General features: G+C 35.1%; 2 protein-coding genes across 5 annotated transcripts; both read left to right on the top strand.

The window, feature by feature from the left end:
• Positions 1–1,027: 1,027 nt before the first annotated feature.
• Positions 1,028–6,277, top strand: LOC140838575 (prohibitin-1, mitochondrial-like). Its single transcript, XM_073204995.1, has 6 exons — positions 1,028–1,187; positions 1,492–1,678; positions 3,266–3,382; positions 4,719–4,889; positions 5,334–5,546; positions 5,838–6,277. Exons 2-6 carry the CDS (start codon positions 1,502–1,504, stop codon positions 6,012–6,014), a joined length of 855 nt encoding a protein of 284 aa, XP_073061096.1. The 5' UTR covers positions 1,028–1,187; positions 1,492–1,501; the 3' UTR covers positions 6,015–6,277.
• A 1,318-nt stretch (positions 6,278–7,595) lies between these two features.
• On the top strand, positions 7,596–22,717 carry LOC140838574 (homeobox-DDT domain protein RLT2-like). 4 transcript variants are annotated; one of them, XM_073204994.1, is made up of 18 exons: positions 7,596–8,628; positions 8,789–9,277; positions 12,018–12,088; positions 12,729–13,133; positions 13,421–13,510; positions 13,648–13,812; positions 13,897–14,119; positions 14,553–14,653; positions 15,846–15,932; positions 16,033–16,185; positions 16,267–16,419; positions 17,215–17,424; positions 17,499–18,194; positions 18,279–18,821; positions 19,605–20,234; positions 20,339–20,443; positions 20,787–21,050; positions 21,823–22,717. In XM_073204994.1, exons 1-18 carry the CDS (start codon positions 8,493–8,495, stop codon positions 22,582–22,584), a joined length of 5,283 nt encoding a protein of 1,760 aa, XP_073061095.1. In that variant the 5' UTR covers positions 7,596–8,492; the 3' UTR covers positions 22,585–22,717. The 4 variants fall into 4 exon arrangements, with proteins under 4 accessions (XP_073061095.1, XP_073061093.1, XP_073061094.1 ...); XM_073204992.1 differs by having other exon boundaries at positions 12,717–13,133; XM_073204993.1 differs by having other exon boundaries at positions 12,009–12,088.
• The last annotated feature ends 470 nt before the right edge of the window (positions 22,718–23,187 follow it).

Here is a 23,187-nt window from a genome sequence, read left to right as displayed (position 1 = left end):
GATATTCACATAAGTGTGCACGATAGATGTGCAGCATATCAATACTGTGTTTGCACATTACTCTATGGTAAAAGTGTAGAAAGCACATGCTGACAAATGTCTTGCATGTGGTGTTCTTATCTCCACCAATTTTTTAATTTTTTTAATATTAATTGCTTTTCTTTCAACCACCAATTTGATTTTAATAAATCAAAGACACCAACTTATATATAAAATCCTTGATGTAAATTTATGGTGTTACGTTTTATTTATATATTTATATCATATACATTATTACATATTATATAGTATATATTATAAAGATTTTAATAATACTAACTAATTTTGTTAAATTTCAAATTCTCTTTTCCAAATAATTTTCTACATAATACTTTAGAAGAAAAAAAAATTGACACTTAAATAATTTTATTAGCTTACTTTCAAAAGTGGATTGTTTTTTTATCAATTCGTGTATTTCTTTTTTTACTAAAATGCCTTTTGTATGTACCATCTAAATGAACCCCTATTTTTGATAAGGGTGTGAAATCGGTTATAATCGAACCAACTGAATCGAAATTAACAAACTTAAGAAACAAAATCTTTTTTACTGTTCGAATCGATCGATTTTAGCCATTAAAATTATTAAACCCAACAGATGAAAAATATGTTATTTAAAAAGTTGAATAAAACTTGAGAAAGGGTTGGTTTTTAAAAGTCAAACCCAAAGTTTTATAATTTTTTTAATCACAAAAACTCATTTTAGACAGTTTCACGGTCAATTTTGTAAAACAGATATTCTATATGAGATATCTACGAAAAATTATTACTTTTTATGTCAAATATATTAATTTTTATTGTAAATATGGACATGATTGATATATATCACGAATAAAGATCCGTCAAATCATCTCATGAAAAATCTACTCTTCTTTAACATAAATAAATCTATATTGGCTTAACCGATGAATTATTTCGATTAAACCTAATATTTTGCTCCCCCGGAATTTGTATCCATTTGGTACTTAAATAAATGAATATTTTAAATTCAACACAGCGCAAAACACCAGAACCCAAAAAATGGCAAAGCCTGCCTAAACCTTAACCCCTTCCTCAAGCTCTCTCTTACAATTTACAAACCCTTCTCGCCTTTCTTCATTTTCATGGTTTCTCGATTGTAGGTCATCCTTTTCTCCATTTTATCTCTCGAGGTAAGCAGATTTATGTCTCGATTCCTCTTTCTACTCTCTATGTTCAAGCTGCTTATTCACTGCGCTTTTAAATTCAAATCGATTGTGCTTTCTTTCTTTTTCCCAACTTTTTTGGTTTTGTTTTTCTCCTTTTAAGGGAGATATGTTTAGGGATGGGGGTGTGGGAAATAGAGTATTCTTATAGCTGAATTGTTTATATTATATTTTTTTTTGGTTTTTCTCCATTTTGCTGATTGATTGATTTCTGTTTATGAGTATCATACGTTGTTTATTCACTGAGGGATCTGTTCGTGAAATAATTAAGGGTTCAGAAGATGAATTTTAGCAACGTTAAGGTTCCGAAGATGCCTGGAGGAGGTGCTATCTCTGCCTTGATCAAACTTGGAGTTGTTGCGGGGATTGGCGTCTATGGAGTGGCAAACAGTCTCTACAATGTTGATGGAGGTCACCGAGCCATTGTTTTCAACCGTATCATTGGGGTCAAAGAGAAGGTTTGCCCTTGAATCTTTGGGATTGACATGACATTTCAGTAAATTTGTGGGATTATGGGCCTAATTTTCGCTGATTGAATTTCCGTTTGGAATAATGGTTTGCCTAAATGTATATTTCAGTATTTATTTTACAATTTTTTAAAAATTTAGCCATAGAAACCAAACATGTGGGGCGAGGGCCATTGGGTAAAAGTTTTTGCTCTGTTGAATTATGATTTGTGCACTATCTTGAGCTTGTTTGCGGGTGGGGCAGGGTGTATTTGTGGCCCTGTAGAAATGGGCATAGCAGTTATGGTTGTTATCTTGAATTTGCCTCTGTCTAGCTAACCATCACCCAATCTTTCTCCTTTGCTGCTTCAAGATTGCATCTAATGCTGACTTGATGCCTGCACGGAAGAATTCGAGTTAGACTTCATTCATTAATTCAATTCAAGTCCATCACGTGTAGTTGGACAGATCAAACTGGTGACAACTGCTTCTCACCTATTGAAAGAACTTTAAATTTCACTACTGAATTTTATGAGAATCCAATGCTCACATATAAAAAAGAATTGACATTTTACGCAGTTTACTTCTCGATATTGCTTTAGGACATCACAATTTATAAAAGCTACTAGGGTTGAGAATGTTCTTGTGCGTTATCCGGGATGATACATGCTTAACTAGGGTGTTTACAGCTTGCCTGTCCTGCCATGAGATTGGTGATTAAAATGTTTATCAACTAATTTATGAAAGAAGAATGCGTTTAATGTTCACCAGGCTACTAAATTTCTGATAACTTTTCTTTTGATTGGTTTAAAAGGGATGAGGTCCATTATAGACATTCTTTTTCTAGCTACCATTCAGTGTGTTACATTTATCTGCTGTCAATCCATGAGCTCAGAACCATGTTGAAATGGACAAGTTTTGTGTAAGAAGCATTTTTAGACAATAATCGTCTGTATTCCATATTAAGAGAAAAACTTAGTTTAAATTGCATGTTCATTCTTTTCAATGGAAGTAAAGGTACTGTTTCTTGGGATTTCTACGTATAACAGGTGATTATTCAATGGCTGACTGACCGTTATACATTCTATCTCTTGGTTTTTCTTGTTTTCTGGAGATTTCATAATTTGTTAAGTTTATCTACTTTGGCTACATATATTATGCACATTTTATTAGCTTATCAATCAGTGAATAAAATGGAATAGTGTTGCAATTTATTTGCTGAGTTGGGTCATAATGGACTGCGTCATTAAGTGTGATGAGTATCTGTTGGTTGTGTTGTGATGCAGTTACCATGATTTTTTCTGAATATTTACCAAGATGAATTGTTAAAACACTTTGAATAACTTATAAAAGCGAATGTTTGCAACTGGGATCTCAATTTTCAACATGTTAATGTGATGCAAAATTAGGATTAGAAAGATATTATTTAATTCCACTGCTCAAAAAATTCCTAAAATTAGTTTATATGTTCTAGTTTATATTATTGTACCACTGTTGAATGACTCAGAGCGTCTGTGATTTTACCTATTGCGGTTTCAAAAGCTTAAATATGCATTCTTTCATGTATGTTGCATGAATCATTTTTATCTCAATTAACAGGTGTATCCAGAAGGGACACACTTGATAATCCCATGGTTTGAAAGGCCAACCATATATGATGTTCGAGCACGACCACATCTAGTGGAGAGCACTTCAGGCAGTCGTGACCTTCAGATGGTGAACCTCTCCCTCTCCCTCCACACATACACACATATTAAACAAATCACAACATAATTATGACCCTCATAGATGGAAAGAAATCTGTGTAATCAGCATTTTCAGAGTAGGTTGCAAAGCCTGCAATATCCGTACTTTTGCTGTGTGCAAGCTCTTTTTTCTGAAGTTAAACAGCAGTAACGGCCTAAGTAAATTAATTCAATTTTTATTTTTTGCTATTTTCTTCATTCTTCTTCGTTTTATTGCCGTTGACTATTATCTATATCATTATGTTTCCATATTCCGTGGGTTTCTTAAATATCGATTTTCCTCTTCTTCTTCTTTCTTTTTTTCGTTTTATTACCTCTGACCAGTGTTTTAAAACCAGACCGGACCAAGTCTGATAACCGTTTTTATGGTCAAACATGTCAGAAATGGTAAAAGCTAGTCAAGAACTGGTCAGACCGATAGTGAATCGGTGAATTGGTTAAAAACTGGTCCGATCAGTTCAGCCTTTTTTTAATTTTTTTTAATTTGATTATTTTCTTATATTGTTTTAAAAAAATTATTTCTTATATTTTACATTTTATTTTACTATATATGTTTATTTGGATTTTGAACTTTGTTAAAAATAACATTTTGCTAGTATTAGAGCTTATTTTGATGAGTGAGTCTCATGTGAGACCGTGAGACGGGTCAACCGACTCAACCCTACCGATATTCACAATAAAAAGTAATACTATTGGCATAAAAAGTAATATTTTTGCATGGATGACCCAAATAAGAGATCCGTCTCACAAATACAACCCGTGAGACCGTCTCACATAAGTTTTTGCCTATTTTGATTTATTTTTTTGTGTAAAAAATATAGATATAATTATAGTTGATTATATTTATGTTGTTTAGATTTTAAACTTTGGTAAAAAAAATATTATTATTATTTATATATAGATTTAAGATCTTTAGAATTTAAAATATATTATTTATTATATTATATTATTATTTTATATGATATAACAGTTTTTCGGTTAGACTAGCCGGTTGGCCCGGTCCGACCAATTGAACCGTTTTTTTAAGGTATACCGGTTCGATCACCTGTTCGTTTATGAAAATATTAACTCTGACTATTATCTAAACCATTATGTTTCCACATTCCTTGTTTCTTATTGTCGATCTTCCACTTATTTTTTACCCTAGTTTTTAGTATGTTTGTCATTTCAGCTGAAGTGTTATAATTGATAGACATACCTTACAGAATTTGTTCTGAAATCTTTCAAAAGAGTTCTTTTTGTGCCATTAATCAGGATCACAATGTACCTTTTCTTAATTAACAGGGGCATCTAATTGATTATTTCAGGTAAAAATTGGTCTTCGGGTTCTCACTCGTCCTTTGCCGGACCAGTTACCCACCATTTATCGAACCCTTGGTGAGAACTATAATGAGAGGGTCCTGCCTTCAATTATCCACGAGACTCTCAAAACTGTAGTTGCCCAATACAATGCTAGCCAGCTTATCACCCAGAGAGAGGTATGTGGCTAGGCCCATGATAAATGTTTTTCTTTGCCTTTTGAATTGCGAAAGGATGCATTATATGATTGTTGGTTTTATGTATATGAACGGTTGTTTGAACATTATGCATCCTCTATGTGGGAATTTGAATATTTTAAGTACTTGTAAATTTCTTAAGAAATCTTGTTGCAATTTAAATATGTTAATGATTTACGGACTCATTCACAAGACATTTGTTGTAGCATATGGAGTGAAGCAAACTGTATGCATTTTTATGTAGAGAGACTCTGACTGGGATCTGATGTAAGTGCTGTGGCTAAAGTTGGACTTGTATGAAGTATTTGAGAAGTTTAGTGTGCTTTCCAATCATACTTTGCATGACGCGGGATTGAACTTGTGCTATGATTTGTAATTTCTAAAATAAATGGAATGAGAATTTGGGAGTAATTTTATGTTGCGCAGAATGTTAGTAGAGAAATACGAAAAATATTGACTGAAAGAGCAGCCAACTTCAACATGGCATTGGATGATGTGTCCATTACTAGCCTAACCTTTGGAAAGGAATTCACTGCTGCAATTGAAGCCAAACAAGTAGCTGCACAAGAGGCTGAGAGGGCCAAGTTTGTTGTCGATAAGGCTGAGCAAGACAAACGAAGTGCTATCATTCGAGCACAGGTAAAAACTATACCACGCATATTAGTTTATGGACCCTTGCTCGTTTATATTAGACTTTAATTCTTTCATCAGTAAAATCACATTTCCAGGAAACTGAAACACACACACACACACAACACAACAACAACACACATCTGTTCCGTTTGCTGCTTGTTCGATGACATTATGGTATCCCATGATTTCAAGCTAACGAGTTCCTGGAACAATGTTCTTAGTTGTTTGTTACTATTTTCTGCCTGAACCAGCAAAATTCAACTTAAATATCGCAAACTTTTCTCACGTAATTACCAGGGAGAGGCTGCAAGTGCCCAGCTGATTGGTCAAGCCATTGCCAACAATCCGGCATTTATAACGCTTAGAAGAATTGAAGCATCTAAAGAAATTTCACATACTCTAGCATTCTCAACCAATAGGGTGTACTTGAACTCTGATGAGTTGCTGCTGAACCTTCATGATCTGAACAAGTAATTGCAAGTGTACAAAACTTTTTCTCGCTACCGAGCTTAGATTCATTTGCCCAGGTAAACTTGCGGATCTGTCTTTTTAGAGTTAGGAATGACTTGAGATATATGTTTATCATGCTGTGAAAGTGGAAGAACTGGTGATGACCAATTAATAAACTTCTGTCTTATATCCTTTTGATTCGTCTCAATGTCTGTTTTAAAACAATGTTACGACGTTTTCATCTCAGGTTTATGGGACCCTATTATTTGTTCGGCCTTCATTCGTCATTTCTTTGGTTGATATTTCTGTCTAACTGGCAATTTTGGTTGGCATTAGAGCGCTTAAATGGTATTAAGCCTTTAATATTAAATTATCGTGTGATAATTAAATTTACTAGTCTTTAAAATTTGCCACTAAAACAAATTTTATCATCCGTTTATTATCACTTACAAATTTGATTCCTCAATACATTAAATATGAATAAATTTAACCCATGCCATCTGTGGCAAATTTGAAATTGCTAAAGCATACCTGACAGTCCCCATGCGCCACAAAGGTGTGATAATTGACAATATTCAAAAGGAAGAAAATAGAGGAGTATTTTTCTACGAGGCGGTTTTACATGTTCTTAAGTTTTTTATGAGACGGTTTTACATATTCTTATTCGGTTAATTTTATCTATATTTATAATAAAAAGTAATAATTTTGACATAAAAATATATGTTTTCTACGTCACACAGAAGATCTGATATTTATAGATTGTTCGTTCATTGTTTTTAGTGACTTCAATTAATATATATATATAAATTAATCGCTCATTTGCTACACGCATATGTTTTCATTTATTAAAATTATTATATTCTCATTTTTTCATATTTATTATTCATGTGAATGAATTTAATAAATTATAAATCTTTACATATATACGTTTGACAAGGATCTACTTGTACATATTATGAAAACCATTTCCAATTAAATTGTATTATCATATATTCCAATTTAATAGTTAGGATATAAAGTTTTACCATTTTGATTTTTAAATTCATCACAAATTACTATTTTTTATTTAAAAAAATTAACTTATAAAAAGTAATTAGTCCCTTGTATTCAGGCTTTTACCTCCGTAACCCAAAACCGACAAGGCGACAACTGTTGCATTTCTTCGCAGTCGTCATCATATTTGACTGCAAAGTAGAAGAAAACCATTGATCTTGGAATTCAACATTTACTTCATGTTTTTGAAAAAATTGATGTCTTTTTTTTTGGGTTTCTCTCTTTGCTTATGCAAAATAATGGTTCAAGACCAATTTTTGTGGGTGATGCTTTGATAGTCAGACTTTCAAATTAATAAACAAAATATTTTCAATCTCAATAATTTTTCATCAGATTACTGATAAAACAGAAAGAAATGATGTAATAAAACAAAAATACGACGTGTTATCGAAAATTATTGACGTGACATTAGACATTAAACACGTGAACACTCTGACCGAAAAAGTAATTAAGATTGAAAAAAAGTAAAGTTAAAAAGAAAGATAAGTGTAATTAGACTTATATATATACATGTCATTAAATGATAAATAGGAGAAGAAAGGGAGAGGAGAAGAGAGAGAAAGGGAGAAAGAAACCCAAAACCACAAACCCACAAAATAATTTGTGAATCAAAGCGTTCCATTTTCAAACCCCCAAAAAAAAAAATCACAACCCTTTTTTTTCTGACGCACTATTTACTCCACATTCTTTATTGAATGTGCTCTTACATAGCCAACACAGTTCACGCGATTGCTTTTGTTTTTATATTTGTACCCATAAAAAAAACACACACAGAGAGACTTGATTGCATCACATTCGATAGCATTAACCCCCAAAATTTCAACGACGATAAATTATAGAAAGAGGAATGAAAGAAATGATGGGTGGCAGGATTATTTTTATTAGAAAAAGAAAGGGAATTATTGTTTTGGTTTTTGGGTTCGTTTATTTGTACTTGTTTTTCTTGCTTTCAATTTCAGTTCTTATCGGCACCCTTTTCTTTTCTCGTTTCCTTTTTCTTCGCACCACAAACGAAGTAATCAGAACTTTTAAAACGAGTGAGTAGTATGTAGTTGAATAATAATGATGGTTATTATTTTTGTTTTTGATATGATCTGCAGCTGCAGTATTAATTATTTATTATTAACTGGTGTTCTCTAAATTTAACCACACATCTTTTTTTCACTCAAGTTTTGCTGTGTTCCAATAACGATAGAGTTTCTAGAGAGAGAAATGGATGTTCTTTCCTCAGTCTTCGTTTCCTTTTTTTTTCTTTTTGGTTTCCTGGATAGAGTAATGAGTGAATATTTCCTTTTTTCCCGGAAATTTTCTGTGTAAGCATTTTTTGGAGGAGGGTTGCTGAGAAATTCTTGTTTATTTGTTGTACGCTGGAGGGTTCTTTGTGAATTCTTGATCTGTTGGTGCCCTAGTTTTTTTGGGTTGATTAAAATTTTTAGCAACTTGAGTGAAATGGAGTTTGTTAGTGCCGGAGGCGGCGTTGGTGTGAGTGATGATGTGGAGAAGAAGGACATGGAGGGGGAGCCAAAGGTCAAACGTAAAATGAAGACTCCTTCTCAGTTGGAGATTCTTGAGAAAACTTATGCTGGTGAGATTCTTTTTAGTATGTTTCTCACATTTTAAAATTTTAAAAGTTTTAGTTTCAAAATATTTAGAGAGAGATTGTGTGCCTTTCATTAGTGAATTCATAGTTGTCGGAGCTACTTTATGGCTGAAATTTATAGAAGTACCTGTGTTTTTGGCTGTAGCGGAATCATACCCATCCGAGGCATTGAGAACAGAGCTTTCTGTTAAATTAGGCCTCTCTGATAGACAACTGCAGATGTGGTTCTGCCATCGAAGGTTAAAAGACCGTAAACCCGCCACAGAAAAGCGTCCAAGGAAAACAGTCTCCCCTTCTGTAGTTCGAGCAACCTCGGGTGGCTGCGCGGATGAACTGAAAGCAATTAATGCTGATTTGACAAAGGAGGAGTTTTCATCAGGACTAAGTTTGTTTGGGAATGTGGATTCTTTCCAGCGGCAGCAGAGAGTAGTTCATAAGGTTGGGACTGCTGTGCCAAGGATTTCGACAGAATTACCTCTCATGAGGAGGTTTTATGAGCCTCCTCTTGCTGTGTCTGAGCAGAGAGCCATCGCATTTGTGGAGGCACAGTTGGGGGAGCCGCTGAGGGAGAATGGCCCGATTTTGGGCATGGAGTTTGACCCTTTACCTCCAGGTGCATTTGGTGCTCCAATTGGTAAGTTTCTTCGAGATGAATTTTTTTATTTGTCTTGGAAATATTACGAATGAAGATATGAACCGCCTGAGCTGGCTGTGTACATTTACCATCTTGAGAACTCATCAGTGCTATATTGCTTAAGTTTTATATCAAAAGTATTATCAATGTGGGAGTATGATTGGGTTGTTTTGAGTATCAATCCAAATAAATTAGTTTTCTCTTTTTATAATCATCATAAATTAGACCATGATGTTTGTGACGTTTTCTGTGTAATTGATTCTTTAACATTAATAAGTGAATTGATCTTGTTGCGGTCAGGAACTTTGAGATAGTTATTTAATTATTTTGTGAGCACTGTCTCAAATGTCATAGTTCGAGAAAGTACCCTAACATGGGGCATTTGTTGCTTGCAAGTAGATATGAGCAGGCTTTGATTGTGTGAAGTTTGTGGAAGGTATTCAAGATGAGGAAAAGCCATGTTATTTGTCTAAGATGCCCTTGCGTTGTATTATTAGGCAAGATTCTAAAAAGCGCGAAGCGTCGATATCTAGCTTCAAGCTTTACAAACTCACGCTGTTTTAGTACGAGATTAAGCATGAATTTTTTTTTTGTTTTTATTATAATTTTAATTATATTAAGTTAATTAATAGATTTAATAATACACGAATACACAAATTTTAAGATTAGTTGCACAAACTTTTGCTGGTCAATGTTGGGTCAAGTGTCGTATCTTAGTTGCAAATAAAAGAAGAGTTAAGGACAAATTTTATTTTGATGCCTTTTAATTTTTTTTTGGTTAAAATTTTTATATTATTAAATATTTATTATTTAAATAAAATTTTTTAAAAAGAACTAAAAATTAATTTCAAAGCTTATCTAAAAAAAGTTGCATTTTCTTTTTTTGCCCGTTTTTTCGTGCCTTTCGCATTTTTTACATGCATAATATGGTTTTCCAAAGGGTTGACCGCATTTTTCACGCCATAGCCCAAAGCAAAGCTTTTTCATCACGTTTCACGATTAATCCCGCATAATTCACGTTTTTTAGCTCTTTTTAGAACTCTGATATTAGCTAGCTTACAACTTACACCTATGTTACTTCAATAATTGAATATTTGAGGTTTCCTTGTTATTTAGTAATAAGGCAGTGTATTGTGGTAATTTCTTTTTTTTTTTGCTGAACTTCAACATAATTGTGGTTTATGCCTTGGCTGAGGTTGTGGTTAAAATTGCTAGTTGAAAAATCAACTTGTGCAAAGCTAGGAATTCTACATTTTTTACTTGATAATATTTGACATTTTTACTAATCAACTGGATGTTTGATATCGCGTATTGTGTTAGTTTTATATTTCTAAAACATCATAGTATTTCTTTGTGCTTATCCATGAAGCATGGACCTCTACTCGTTTCAGCGTTTCCACTTTTGGATGTTGTTCTGTGGTGAAGAGTGGTTGAATTTTTATGGGAGAGCATTCCAGTTTCTTAGAGATTCCAATGTTGTTTAAGTGAAGTAAATTGCAGCGCATGAGTTTAATGAAATAATATTTACCTAACAATTCTATGTTATTGGAGAGGTCAATAAGTGGTGCATAGAAACATATTAAAAAGGAGAGTGACATAAGGTTAATGTGCAAACTGGGAATAGTTAAGCTCGAATTGATTTTTTTAAATGATTTTATGGATAAAACCCAAATCTTGATATTTTTTTGGATAAGAAACAATATTATATTAATTAAAGATATTAATTTCAAAAAGCAGACCAGAAGTCCAAGCAAAAAGAATTGAGATCCGTAGTCATAATAAATAAATATAACATAAGACCTCAATTCTTATACAAATCTAAGACCGAACGAATTGAACTATATATTTTTCGAACTCTAGCATAAAACCCTGAATTTAATCTTATCAACATTCCTTGACGTGTCTTCTTGGTCTTAAAAAATCATCATATTGTTCTTCATCCACACGGATCAACTTAGACGATGAACCATCTCAACCAAAAAAATTATGCACTTTCTTTCTCGATCACGACAAAGATATGCTGCGAATGAATCTCAAGTTGATCATGGAGATACCCAAATCAAGCCTAACTCCAGCAATGCTTTAAACCAAGAGAGCGCAAAAATGGACAACGAATGAGCAAATGGTCCTGGGTCTCCACTTCTTGCTGACATAACACAAACTTGGACAAAGAGAACAAGTAGGAAACCTTTTTTGCAACATCTTTGACATTGGTAATTTTTCAAACACTTCAATCCATGAGAATACTTGCACCTTGGATAGAATAGGCGTTTTCCAAATGGTTTGATAAAGAGGAAAAAAGGGATAACTAATGTCTGAAAAGAAAGACTCAAAGAAAGATCCCAAACCCCCTTCTTATTGTCTTCCGTTACTTCGATCAAGCTGACCCTATCTATGGATCCTAGCAATATAGTTAACTCACCTCCTCATCCCTTATATCCCACCGAAAATGAAAGTTCTAATAAGGAGTGGAAATGTTGGATGATGGATTGAATTGTGCATAGTAAGAAATGGGTTGACTATGTACAGTTGATATCTGGAATAAAAACGCAAAACGATCCTTTTTCTCATGAATTTCCTCTTAATGGCAAGAAAACATGACTTGCTTCCCATGCATATGTGCTTTATTTTTATTTAAATTTTTGTGTAAATAGTATAACATTGTGTATTTTGCTTGTTATTTCCTTAAATTCTCTCACTTGACTAGCTTGTAAGTGTTGACATCTAACAGTTCCATCAGGACAACATAAACCAGCTGGGTGGCCATGTGATCTCCAATTAAATGAGAGGCTGGATATTATGCCAATCAAGGTATGAGAGAATTCAAAATTTAAGTTGTTTGAATTGGACAACTAAGTCGGTTAACAGTGTAGGATTTGTCTTTTTCTAGGCTGGAGTCTTGAGTTATAAACAAATTTGAGTGTGTGCTTGCATAAAAAGTTCTTTGAATTATGATTCTGCTTGGACAAAGTCTGGTGGATTTTGATTGAATATCCTTCCTTCTCGTCTTCTACGGAATTTAATATCATTTACTTGTGAATAGCACGCATTAACATCATGGATGCTATTCCACCAAGGTATTATCGGCTCCCTTAGTAATTGCTTATTGTTGACTGAATTTGAATTCAAAGCACTCTGTATTAAAACTTGCAAAATGATTGAAATAGAAAACAATGCTAGCCACTTTAGGACAAATTTTATTTTGTCAGTCCTTTTACTCCTAATGCTCTGTAACTTAAGTATAAAACTATTTTCCCCTTCAGATTTTTATAGACAACCCATGCATAAAAGCTCGATTAGTTCCAAAATTTCACAGCTATGATCATCTACTTCAATTCTGGCACTGTCTATTTTTGGTTGCATAATTTTTATTAATGTGTAATACTGTCAGTAAGGATCAAATCTGGATTGGTTGGGAAATTAATATCTAGCCTTTCAGGGTTCTTCACAGGCTCTCCATGAATACCAGTTTCTCCCTGAAAAATCACATGCAAGAAATGATGTCTATGAAAAGGCTCTGCCGCCTCATTTATATGGTTCACCTTCTGATATAAGGAATGCTCGAGTTCCATTACCCACTGGGAAATCTAGTACGCATAACAATGAGCAAGTACACTCTGGATATGGACTTCAGGTTCATATGCCAAGTTTTAGTCTTTTACCACAGCAAGGAAGGCACAGTCTCCACCTGTCTCCTGCTTCTGGAGATGTGGACATCGTTCCTCGAATAGCACCCATCGCGGATGTCCACATTGATGCTCATTATGTTCATCCAAAAACTGGGTTGGATAATCAAATTGTGACACCAGATAGGGTCATCATTCATGATGAAATGAAGATGGAGAGGAAACGCAAGGTGCGTATTTTCTTCTTAAACTTGCTTCAGCTTTTCAAACCCATGTGGGGTTCATGTTGTGGTTTAACATTTGGTGCTAGAGATAATTGTTCTTGGATCGCACGTATCTATGTTTCTGTATTTCAGGACATTGTTTTCATACTCTACATTAGCCTCTGTTCTCTGGCAGGCTAAATCAGTCATATAGTTGCCAGTTGATGAAATTAATTGTATCAATGATGTCTTTTACTTGCAGGAACGTTGCTCTATTTGTAGAAATTTCTTATGTGTTGATTAACATTTTGCAGACTGAAGAGGCTAGAATTGCTAAGGAAGTTAGAGCACACGATAAAAGAATACGGAAAGAGCTAGAGAAACAAAACATTTTAAGGAGAAAGGTCTGATTTAGTATTGACATGTCCCTTCATTTTTGTATTGTGTTTTTTTTTCAATTTTTTAATTTTCATGGAGGCAATTGACCCAAAATTATACCCCAATTTTGTCTGTGGTTAAGGTTATCTTTCATATTTTTTAGAGAGATGAGCAAATGAGGAAAGAAATCGAAAGGAAGGATCGTGAAAGACGGAAGGAAGAGGAAAGAGTGTTGCGTGAAAAGCAGCGTGAAGAAGAGAGACACCGGAGGGAGCAAAGGCGCGAAATGGAACGAAGGGAGAAATTTTTGCAAAAGGAATATATCAGAGTCAGTTGTTATACTTATTTATGTGCTTTCATTTTTTTATTACTTGAGTTGAAAGGTTCTTACATAATGGTTTTTTCTTGTTAGGCGGAGAAGATGAGGCTTAAAGAGGAATTACGCCGGGAGAAGGAAGCAGTTAGGTTCAAAGCTGCCAACAATAGAGCCGCTGCTCGAAGAATTGCTAAGGAATCGATGGATTTGATTGATGATGAACGCCTGGAACTCATGGAGCTTGCTGCGTCAAGTAAGGGTTTGCCTTCGATTTTGGCTCTTGACGACGATACTTTACAAAACCTTGACTCGTTGAAAGGTAATTTGTGATATACCTCAAATGTTATTGAATGGTATGGCTTTATGATTATATGAAAAAATAGTGATCAAAGAAAGTTGAGAAAAAAAGTATGGTTGTGTACTTGTGTTATATTTGTGTGTTGAAGTAGTTGCTTTTGAACTAATTTGTTGATTGAAACGTATGGATGGAAACTTAGAGATCTTTCCCCCAAAAAAAAAAGTTGAAACAAATGACAAATCTGTTGAAATTTTTTTTCCGGACAAAGTTTGAGCCCATCAAAATGCATTATTTCCTTGTTGATTGTTACTTGGATTAGGAAGATGATTTCATACTAACCATGTTTAGAATTTGGTAAATTCACTCTAAGCTAAGACCATGTTCTTCCTGAATATCTTTTCGGAAACTGATGCAATTTATTATTTAAAATACATGGTGAATTTTCATTCTGTAGATAAACTCCCTGGATTCCCACCTAAGTCCGTACACTTGAAGAAGCCATTTGGAGTCCAACCTTGGACTGATTCGGATGAGAATGTTGGCAATCTTATTATGGTGAGTTTACTCTCCCAAATGGATCTTTTGCTCTATGTCATAGTTACTAAAAGCCCACAAGGGCTTATGCTCAAGGCTCATCGAGGTTCTGTCTTTGCACCTTGATATAAGGTAAGGCGCAGACCTTTAATGAAGCCTGAACTTTAACCGTATTTCTCAACTCTTTGTGCGTTTTAAAGGCTCAAAACCCTTTTATACTTGCCTACAGTAAAGAGATAGTAAATTCACGATTAAATACGAGATAAAAAGCATTAATTTTTGCTTATATACAAATGAATTTTGTTTTGTTGTCCTTAATAAAAATTTCTTAAAGTATTTAGATTCTACCTTATCGTTATTTCATGCACTTCCCTTAAATAAAGGGTGTGCCTTATCTTGCACCCAGGCTCTATGATATGTTTTGCACTTTCCACTTCTAACAACTATGTTGGTTCTTTTACTTTACCCATATCAATCCTGCTGTTTATAATATTGTTTAAATGTATTGTGTCAACGCACACAAGCATTAAAATGAGTCAGAATTTTATGATGCATGCGTCCTAACCTGCCTTACCTACATGTGCATTGACACGTACTTGTGACTTGGTCTTTGGTTTCTTTCTGAAGGTCTGATTGAACAACTAATGGATGATGAATGCTTATAGTGCTTTAACATATGATCGGAAATTTATTTCTGTGATTACTGATTGCAGACTGTTGGCTGATACCCAACATATGATTAAAAACTTTAGATTTGTGTCTTGCCTTGCTCCTTTTTTGGGATACAAACTGTCGAAGTCTTACTTGGCATATTACTTCCTAATAGTTTAAAACCCATGATTTGGGTGTTTATTGTTTTCTCCTATGCAGAACAAGTGACTGAGCTTCTCTGTTAGTTCTGTCACTATTTTCGTAGTCTTTACTTGTGGTAAAAGGTTTTTTTTTTTTAAATTTCTGATAGCTCTTACTTCAAGGAATCACCAATTACTTTTAGGGAAAAAACTCAATTTTGTCACGTGCTTTTGTGGAGATCAAGAACATTTCTTTTTTGGTTGATTGCATCAAGATGTCTTATTGTGCAATTTAATAGATTGTTGTGCTATCCCCATCTAATGGGGTGATCAAATTTCTAGAGCTAATCGCCTACGATGGACTTTGGCGTTCATGTTACGTGTTTACAGTATCTGGCGGTTCTGAGTGTGCAAATTTGTAGGTTTGGAGATTCTTAATTACGTTTGCTGATGTTCTTGGTCTATGGCCTTTCACTTTGGATGAGTTCACCCAAGCATTTAATGACTTTGTAAGTTTTCAAGGTCCCTAGTTGCAAATTTTTGTTATGGGGCAATCAGCTTTATGTTTTTCGGATTCGTGGAACTAACAAGCTTGATCCAATGATGCAGGATTCACGGCTGCTAGGAGAAATTCATGTAGCCCTTCTGAGATCCATTATGAAAGATATTGAGGATGTTGCAAGAACACCAGCCACTGCACCGGCGACGAATCAAAGTTCTGCTATTAATCCTGGGGGAGGACACCTACAGATTGTTGAAGGGGTAGGTAGCATGTTAAGGCTTGTGTCTGTACTTTCAACTAATTGTAATCCACTGTTACTTAATTTCATGTCTTCTGAGCAGGCTTATGCTTGGGGGTTTGATTTGCTTAGCTGGCAGCGTCACCTATCTCCTCTCACTTGGCCTGAAGTGTTAAGGCAATTTGCTCTGTCTGCTGGTTTTGGGCCAAAATTAAAGCGGAAGGTGGAACCTGGATATGCCCATGATGCAAATGAGGCACGTATGTTTTCAGTTTTCTAAAGCTTATTGGGTGGATTTCTGTGAGTTTTATTTGTATTTTATCTTATTGAATTAATTCATATACCCGCGATCATGCTTGTGAACATAGTACATGCACTTATATATTCATAGGTGTTTATGCGCTTGTGTCTGTCTGTCTTTAATCTTGCATTTATTATGCAAGTAGTTGTGTGTGATACACCCAACAGTTATGTTGTGATTCAAAGTATTATTGAATTTTGGAGTATTTATGTTCTGCTAGACTTCATTTCTTATTATTCATGGTGGTATATTACTTAATCTAGACTTGAAATTTCGTGTGGTGATCTAAGTCCATTGTATTTTCCTGTTATATTATTTCTTCCCTTTCATTATCTTATTTGTGGTATTTGCTATATGGACTTACTAAATTTTTGTTTTGCCCATCAGTTATTAGTGATATCTTTGTCTCTTCAAAAGGTGTTGACACATAAAAGTTTCCAAGCATTAAATTTTTTTCCTTCCGTCTTAAATCAGTTGTTTGCAAATTTTACACAATTGAACCTTTTCTAAGTGCAGTTTTAATTACATAAATCCTTTTATATTGGCGGTTTTGTGTAGTTTCAATAAATTTCAATTTGTTGTAGTGTTATTCCCATGGTATAAATGCAAAATAATTACTTATAAAATGCCCATCTAATCTTGAGTATGTCTGTAGCGAACAATAATAAAAAGATGTTAGCTCCTTGATTCCTTCATAAGAGTTTCTAAATTTATATGGTTCATATTTTTCTTAATTGTATGCAAGCCCAGGTTGATGATGGTTCTGAAATCATATCCAATTTACGAAGTGGATTAGCTGTGGAGAATGCTGTTGCCCTCATGCAAGAAAGAGGGCTTTCAAAACCTCGAAGGTCTAGGCATCGTTTGACCCCTGGAACTGTCAAATTTGCTGCATTTCACATTCTTTCATTGGTGGGTAGTAAGGGTCTTTCAATATTGGAGGTCGCGAACAAAATTCAGGTAACATTCATTGAGCATTCCAAGCATCAATAGTTCCTGCTGCGTTTCTAAGAAGCTTTATCATTTGGATAAAGAAATCAGGTCTTCGAGATCTCACAACGAGTAAAACACCCGAAGCGTCTATTTCTGCTGCTTTGTCAAGGGATACAAAGCTCTTCGAGAGAACAGCTCCATCAACATATTGTGTACGATCACCTTACAGGAAAGATCCTGTTGACGCAGAGTCTATACTTGCTGCAGCCAGGGAGAAAATTCGGGTGTATCAAAATGGAATTACCGAGGGAGACGATGCAGAAGATGTTGAAAAGGAGGATGCTGAACAAGATCAAGACTCTGACAGTGAAGTTGCGGAAGATCCCGATGCGGATGATTTGGACTCCGAGTTAAAACTAAAGGAAAATTCTTATTCTAGTGAAAAGTTGAATCTTAGAAATAAAAATTTCTCTCACCATGGGAAGGAAAGCTTAAGTGTGTTCAGGGATACCCCCTCGGTGTCACATGGAATTATACAAGGCGATTCTGTTCTTTCTCATTGTTTTGGTGATATAAAATGTAATGGAGGATCTTTATATGATGTTGCTGCGGCTCATCCCAATTCTATTTCTGATCAAGATACAGCTGTAATTGATGAATATGATTCTCTAGAATCGTGGGTTCAAGGACTTACTGAAGGGGAGTATACTGATCTGAGCATTGAAGAGCGATTGAATGCCCTTATTGCTTTGGTTGGTGTAGTGAATGAGGGAAATGCTATTCGCCTTGCATTGGAGGTACTCTCAATTCTTTTTGGAACTTACTCATGTATTATTTTTTTTCGTATTGTTTTCTTGTTTCTAATTAAGTGAACTTTTCAGGAACGCCTGGAATCGGCAAATGCATTAAAGAAGCAGATGTGGGCGGAGGCTCAGCTTGATAAGCGTCGTGTAAAAGACGAACAAGTTTTGAGATTGCAACATTCGTCATTTGTAGTTAACAGAGCTGATCAAATATACTCCCAATCTGCTGTTGAGGACAGGAAAAGTCCTCTGGGTGATATTGATATGAGAAATGAGATGTCATCTTCGAACCGTAAATTCTTGCTGGTGGACTTAAATGATCAACAGAATGAGCAAAATTCTTGTAATGATGCCTCGACCCAAGAGTATCCTATGTTTTCTGATGCGTTGCTGCTTCAGCAATCTGTATATGCAGCTGAAAAGTCACGTAAAGAATTAAAAGCTTTCATTAGTCACCGTGCAGAGGAAATGTACGTATATAGGTCATTGCCTCTTGGACTGGATCGTAGATTTAATCGATATTGGCAGTTGATAACATCTCCATCTCCAAATGATCCCTGCTCTGGCCGAATATTTGTTGAGTTCTTTAATGGTGTCTGGAGACTTATTGATTCTGAAGAGGTATTTCTATTTATTTCTTTGAACTGTTTGCTTTTCAGGTATACTAGTGGCCTGTGAAAGTGCCTTGTGAATATCCTTCCTTTAGTTGATTAATTTATTGGTCTATCTCCAACTCCTATATATACATATATATCTACATATGTATAAATATTTATCTATTTATTTATTTTGTGTTCTTTTATTTCTTGCAATTTTCAAGCCCAACATAAATTATTCTCTTTTTCTTGTCTCATAGATTTAGTGAAAACTTGCAAGATTCCCTGTTCTCTCATTTGAAAATCATAGTATCCTCATCTTACTTCCGGTTTGACTGGTTGATGTAAACATTTTTATGCTGACAATGAACTTTCTGAATGATTAGCCCCATCAAAGTTATCGGCATCAATGTAATGGTTAAAGTTTTTGACTTTCTCTGTTTGTTTCCTTATCCAGAGAAAAATCTGTTGTTTCTTTTAAAACCATTTTGTTACCTTTGTTATGTGGTATCTTGCTTCAGAATGCTGCAAACTTAAGGTCCTATCTTCAGCATAAATTTTACTTCGGTTTTTAGTTCGTGGAACTCAATGACAAGTTCTCTTGTTTTCTTTTATTTTGTTTAGAATTCTGGCTAAATTATCCAAGTAGATTCTAATTAATATTGTGTTGAAGAATTTTAAGTAACGATTTGTGTATTTGTTTGTATGGCAGTTCAAGTGCATGTGATTTCATTTACGTCATTCTACATATATGATACATCGAGTTGTGAAAATTTTGGCTATTTAAGTGCTTTAACCTTACGTGCAGGACTTCAATGCTCTATTGTCATCTTTGGATGTCCGGGGAACTAGAGAGTGTCATTTGCATTCAATGTTACTAAAAGTTGAATCATCTTTTAAAGCAACTGCTAGAACCAACTTATCACGTGCAACTTCTGTTAAGCATGTTTCTGATGAGGTCGATGAAGAAATTTTGCAAATGAGGCCTAAGCTTGATTGCTATCCCAGTACGGATAGCTCTAAGAGGTTTGAATTTGCATCATATTCTAATTCACCGGGGAATGAGTTACAATTTCCCATTGAGTTTGGGAAAAACAGAGAAAAGGAAAATGATATGATAGAAAGTTATTATGATTTTGAGAAGTGGATGATGGACGGATGCCTTAACTCCAAACTGTTAGCTGCCCATAGATATGGAAGATTGAGGCGTCAACAACTGTCGGATATTTGCAAGCACTGCCATGAGTTGTTTTCTTGTGATGATACCCAGTGTCCTTCCTGTCACGGGACGTGCAGTGTTTCTGAGAGAACTTTCGATTTTCTTGAGCATATAACTGATTGCAAAAGGAAACCAATTGAAGGATTTGGAAGGGTCCTGCACAAACTATCTTTTCCCCTGCAGATTAGATTGCTGAAAGCTCTATTAACAACAATTGAGGTTAGAATACGGCACATGAAAATTCTTACTTTTGATCCTTTCATCCGTCAATTTCCTTGGAGATCCTTGCTTGTTGATCATGGTAACAAATTCTTGCTCTGCAGGCCTCGATTCCACCAGAGGCTTTTAAATCTGTTTGGTCAGATGAGAACCGAAAATTATGGGGTATGAAGTTGCATTTGTCATCATCACCGGCCGAGCTTCTTGAGGTCTCTCTCTCTCTCTCTCTCCTTCCATTTGGTGTGTGCATGTGGGGAAGATCTTGTAAACTGTATTCCCCTCCTTAACCTGTATATAGGTACTGGTGGCAATGAGATAAAATTCTTATCCTTCGTAATCTCTTGATTAAGATGTTGAAGGGAGAAAATTCTCAATTTCAACGAGTTATACTTTTTTCACCAACTGTTGTTTAACCTTATCTTGATTGGTTCTACATTTATCTGCCATTTTTTGCTTTATTTTTTTTGAGTTTATTACTGAAATGAACTTTGATTATTATTCCCCTTTTCTCCTTATCTTATTGTTTTTTTGCCCATTGCTGGATATGTTCAGACTCTGACTTTACTGGAAAATAGCATTGAAAGGAGCTTTTTGTCAGCGTCGAACAAGGCTACCTGTGAATTATTGAGTTCCTCTAACCATATAGAACATTCAGCTGATAGTTTCTCCAGACCTGGTGCAATTTCTGTACTTTCATGGATACCGCATACGACGCCTGCTGTAGCTTTAAGGCTCATGGAACTTGATTCATCCATTTATTACACACCCCAACAAAAAGAAGCTTGTCTGGAGGATAATGGAGCTGGGTATTATACTGTAAGCATTTTTATTTATGGAGATAATTTAAAGTAATTTGTATGTTGTCCATGCATAGTTGTTGGGCAATATTTTGCTCCATTTTTTTCACTTGGAGGGGAGGTTTTTCAGTTTTCCTTTGGTCGGGCCTCTAATTCTAATATTCTATGCCCTCTAATTCTAATATTCTATGCCCTTGAGCTTTCCTTCGCTCGGGGCCTCTAATCTAATGTTCTATGCCCTTGAGCTTCTACGTTGCTGGGACTTCGAGTTTTTATATTGAAAAAGCCAATTACCGTGAAAACCTGTTTGAACATCTTGATTAAGTGGTGGTTACACAAAATCTTGTATATCCAAACTATGTGGCAAATTACTTCTGAGGCTGACCATGGTAAATCATGAACTAAAGTCCGACGAAAAGCACAAATCAGTTTGGTATGTTTAGCTTGACTCTTATGGTTTGCTCCGCTCCCGGCCCTCCCCCTGTGAAAAAATGTAAGCTAGAAAGGCTATTTTATGCATATCTAATTTTTAACCCACATTTATATCACGGCATTTGATGTTCAACCTCGCCCAGCTCAGTCATTCAGTTGTCGGATGGATAAAGTCATCTAACACTCTTTTTCTGATTGATTAAGTCGATGATATTTCACTTTTTTCGTTCGGGCTAGACTAACTATTTTATGGGGACTTGATACTGAGTTAAAATCTTTGAACACCCTTTCTTTACTATTATTGATCCATGCATTTTAAAGTTTTTATTTTGGTATCTGAATAATTTTTACTTGCTTAGAAATTTCCTTCAAGAGTGGGGAGTTTGATAGATAATGTATCACGAGCTGGATATTTGCAACATGATTATTGGCTTGATCTGGTAAGTGGACATACCAGCTTGAAACGAGGTCGAGGACGTCCAAGAGGTCCAAATCGCAATAGTGGAAAATCACAGAGAAAAACCTACTATTGTCGTGGTGACCAGTGCCATGTTACCATAGGAAGGAGTGAAAATTTTAGTGAACTTACAGGATGGAGAGGCCGGCCAAGTGGATGTAAAAAAGGCCGTCGCTCTGTCAGAAATAGGCAAAAACCTGCTAGAAGAGTGAGAGAGAATGTTGGTGAGAAGAGTGTTTCCTTGGATCAAGTTTCCGAAACCCCATGTATTCGCAAAGAGGAATGGGATTTGGAAGAAACACCCATTGAAGCTGAGGGTGGTGAGAATGGTAGCAGCAGTTCCGAACAATCGGATTTTGACTATTTAAATGTTCAGGCATCTGCAGATGAGTATAACGGTATTTTGGTGGATCTTCCTGACGTGGGAAGTGTTGATTATCATAGAGTGGATGTGGAAGATGATCAACATGTTGACATTGGCAATAGAGACAACATGGATGAAGATGATGACGACGTTGAAGATTTTGAACAGTCAGACTATAACATTAATGGAGAGTTCGATGAACAATACAATGACGAGGAAAACCAATCAAGGGGTGCAGAGCAAGTTGGGAACGTGGATAGGAGTAGAGGTTCATCTTCGTCATCTGATTATAGTTTCTAATTTATGAAAGCCTCCACAGATGATTGTATTTGAGTGTTGCAAAAAGAAAATATGCAGAATTTATTAATTTTTCTGTATAGTATGAACATTCAACTCCTCCGGGACTGTATTTATTGAATTTGCTATTTTGCAACGGAGGAATCGGTAAATTGTGTAGCGTACTTAGATGGCAATATCAGGGATGTCAATGAGTCTAGGTTTTACCCAGACCCGCAATGGATTCGTCTCATCTAGACAGGTTTGGGCATACTAAATGGATCATGGGGTGGGTCTCGGGTCCAGTTTTTCAGACTCGTATGGATATGAGGCGGGTTATGAGTCCTATAATATCCATCCCATATATGTGGATATAAATATTCTAAGATTTAGTTTTATTAATTTTTATTTTTGTAGCATATCAGGTCAACCATAGACATGTCTGATTCTGTTTTGGGTTGGATTTTAGTTTATTATCCAAATAAGTAGATCAATTATAAATAAAGTCCTACAGTCTCTGCACCACCATAACTATACGTTAATGCTAGTGGTTCAAGCTTCAAGATATCTCTCAAAGAAGATTAATGTTTTCATTTTAAAAAAATTCGGGTCTAACGGGTCTCATGA

Source organism: Primulina eburnea, chromosome 8 (genome assembly GCF_022965805.1).
Source record: "Primulina eburnea isolate SZY01 chromosome 8, ASM2296580v1, whole genome shotgun sequence".
NCBI classification, from domain to species: domain Eukaryota; kingdom Viridiplantae; phylum Streptophyta; class Magnoliopsida; order Lamiales; family Gesneriaceae; genus Primulina; species Primulina eburnea.
The sequence above is the reverse complement of the archived record's forward strand: the minus strand, read 5'-3'. Positions and strand labels throughout refer to the sequence as shown.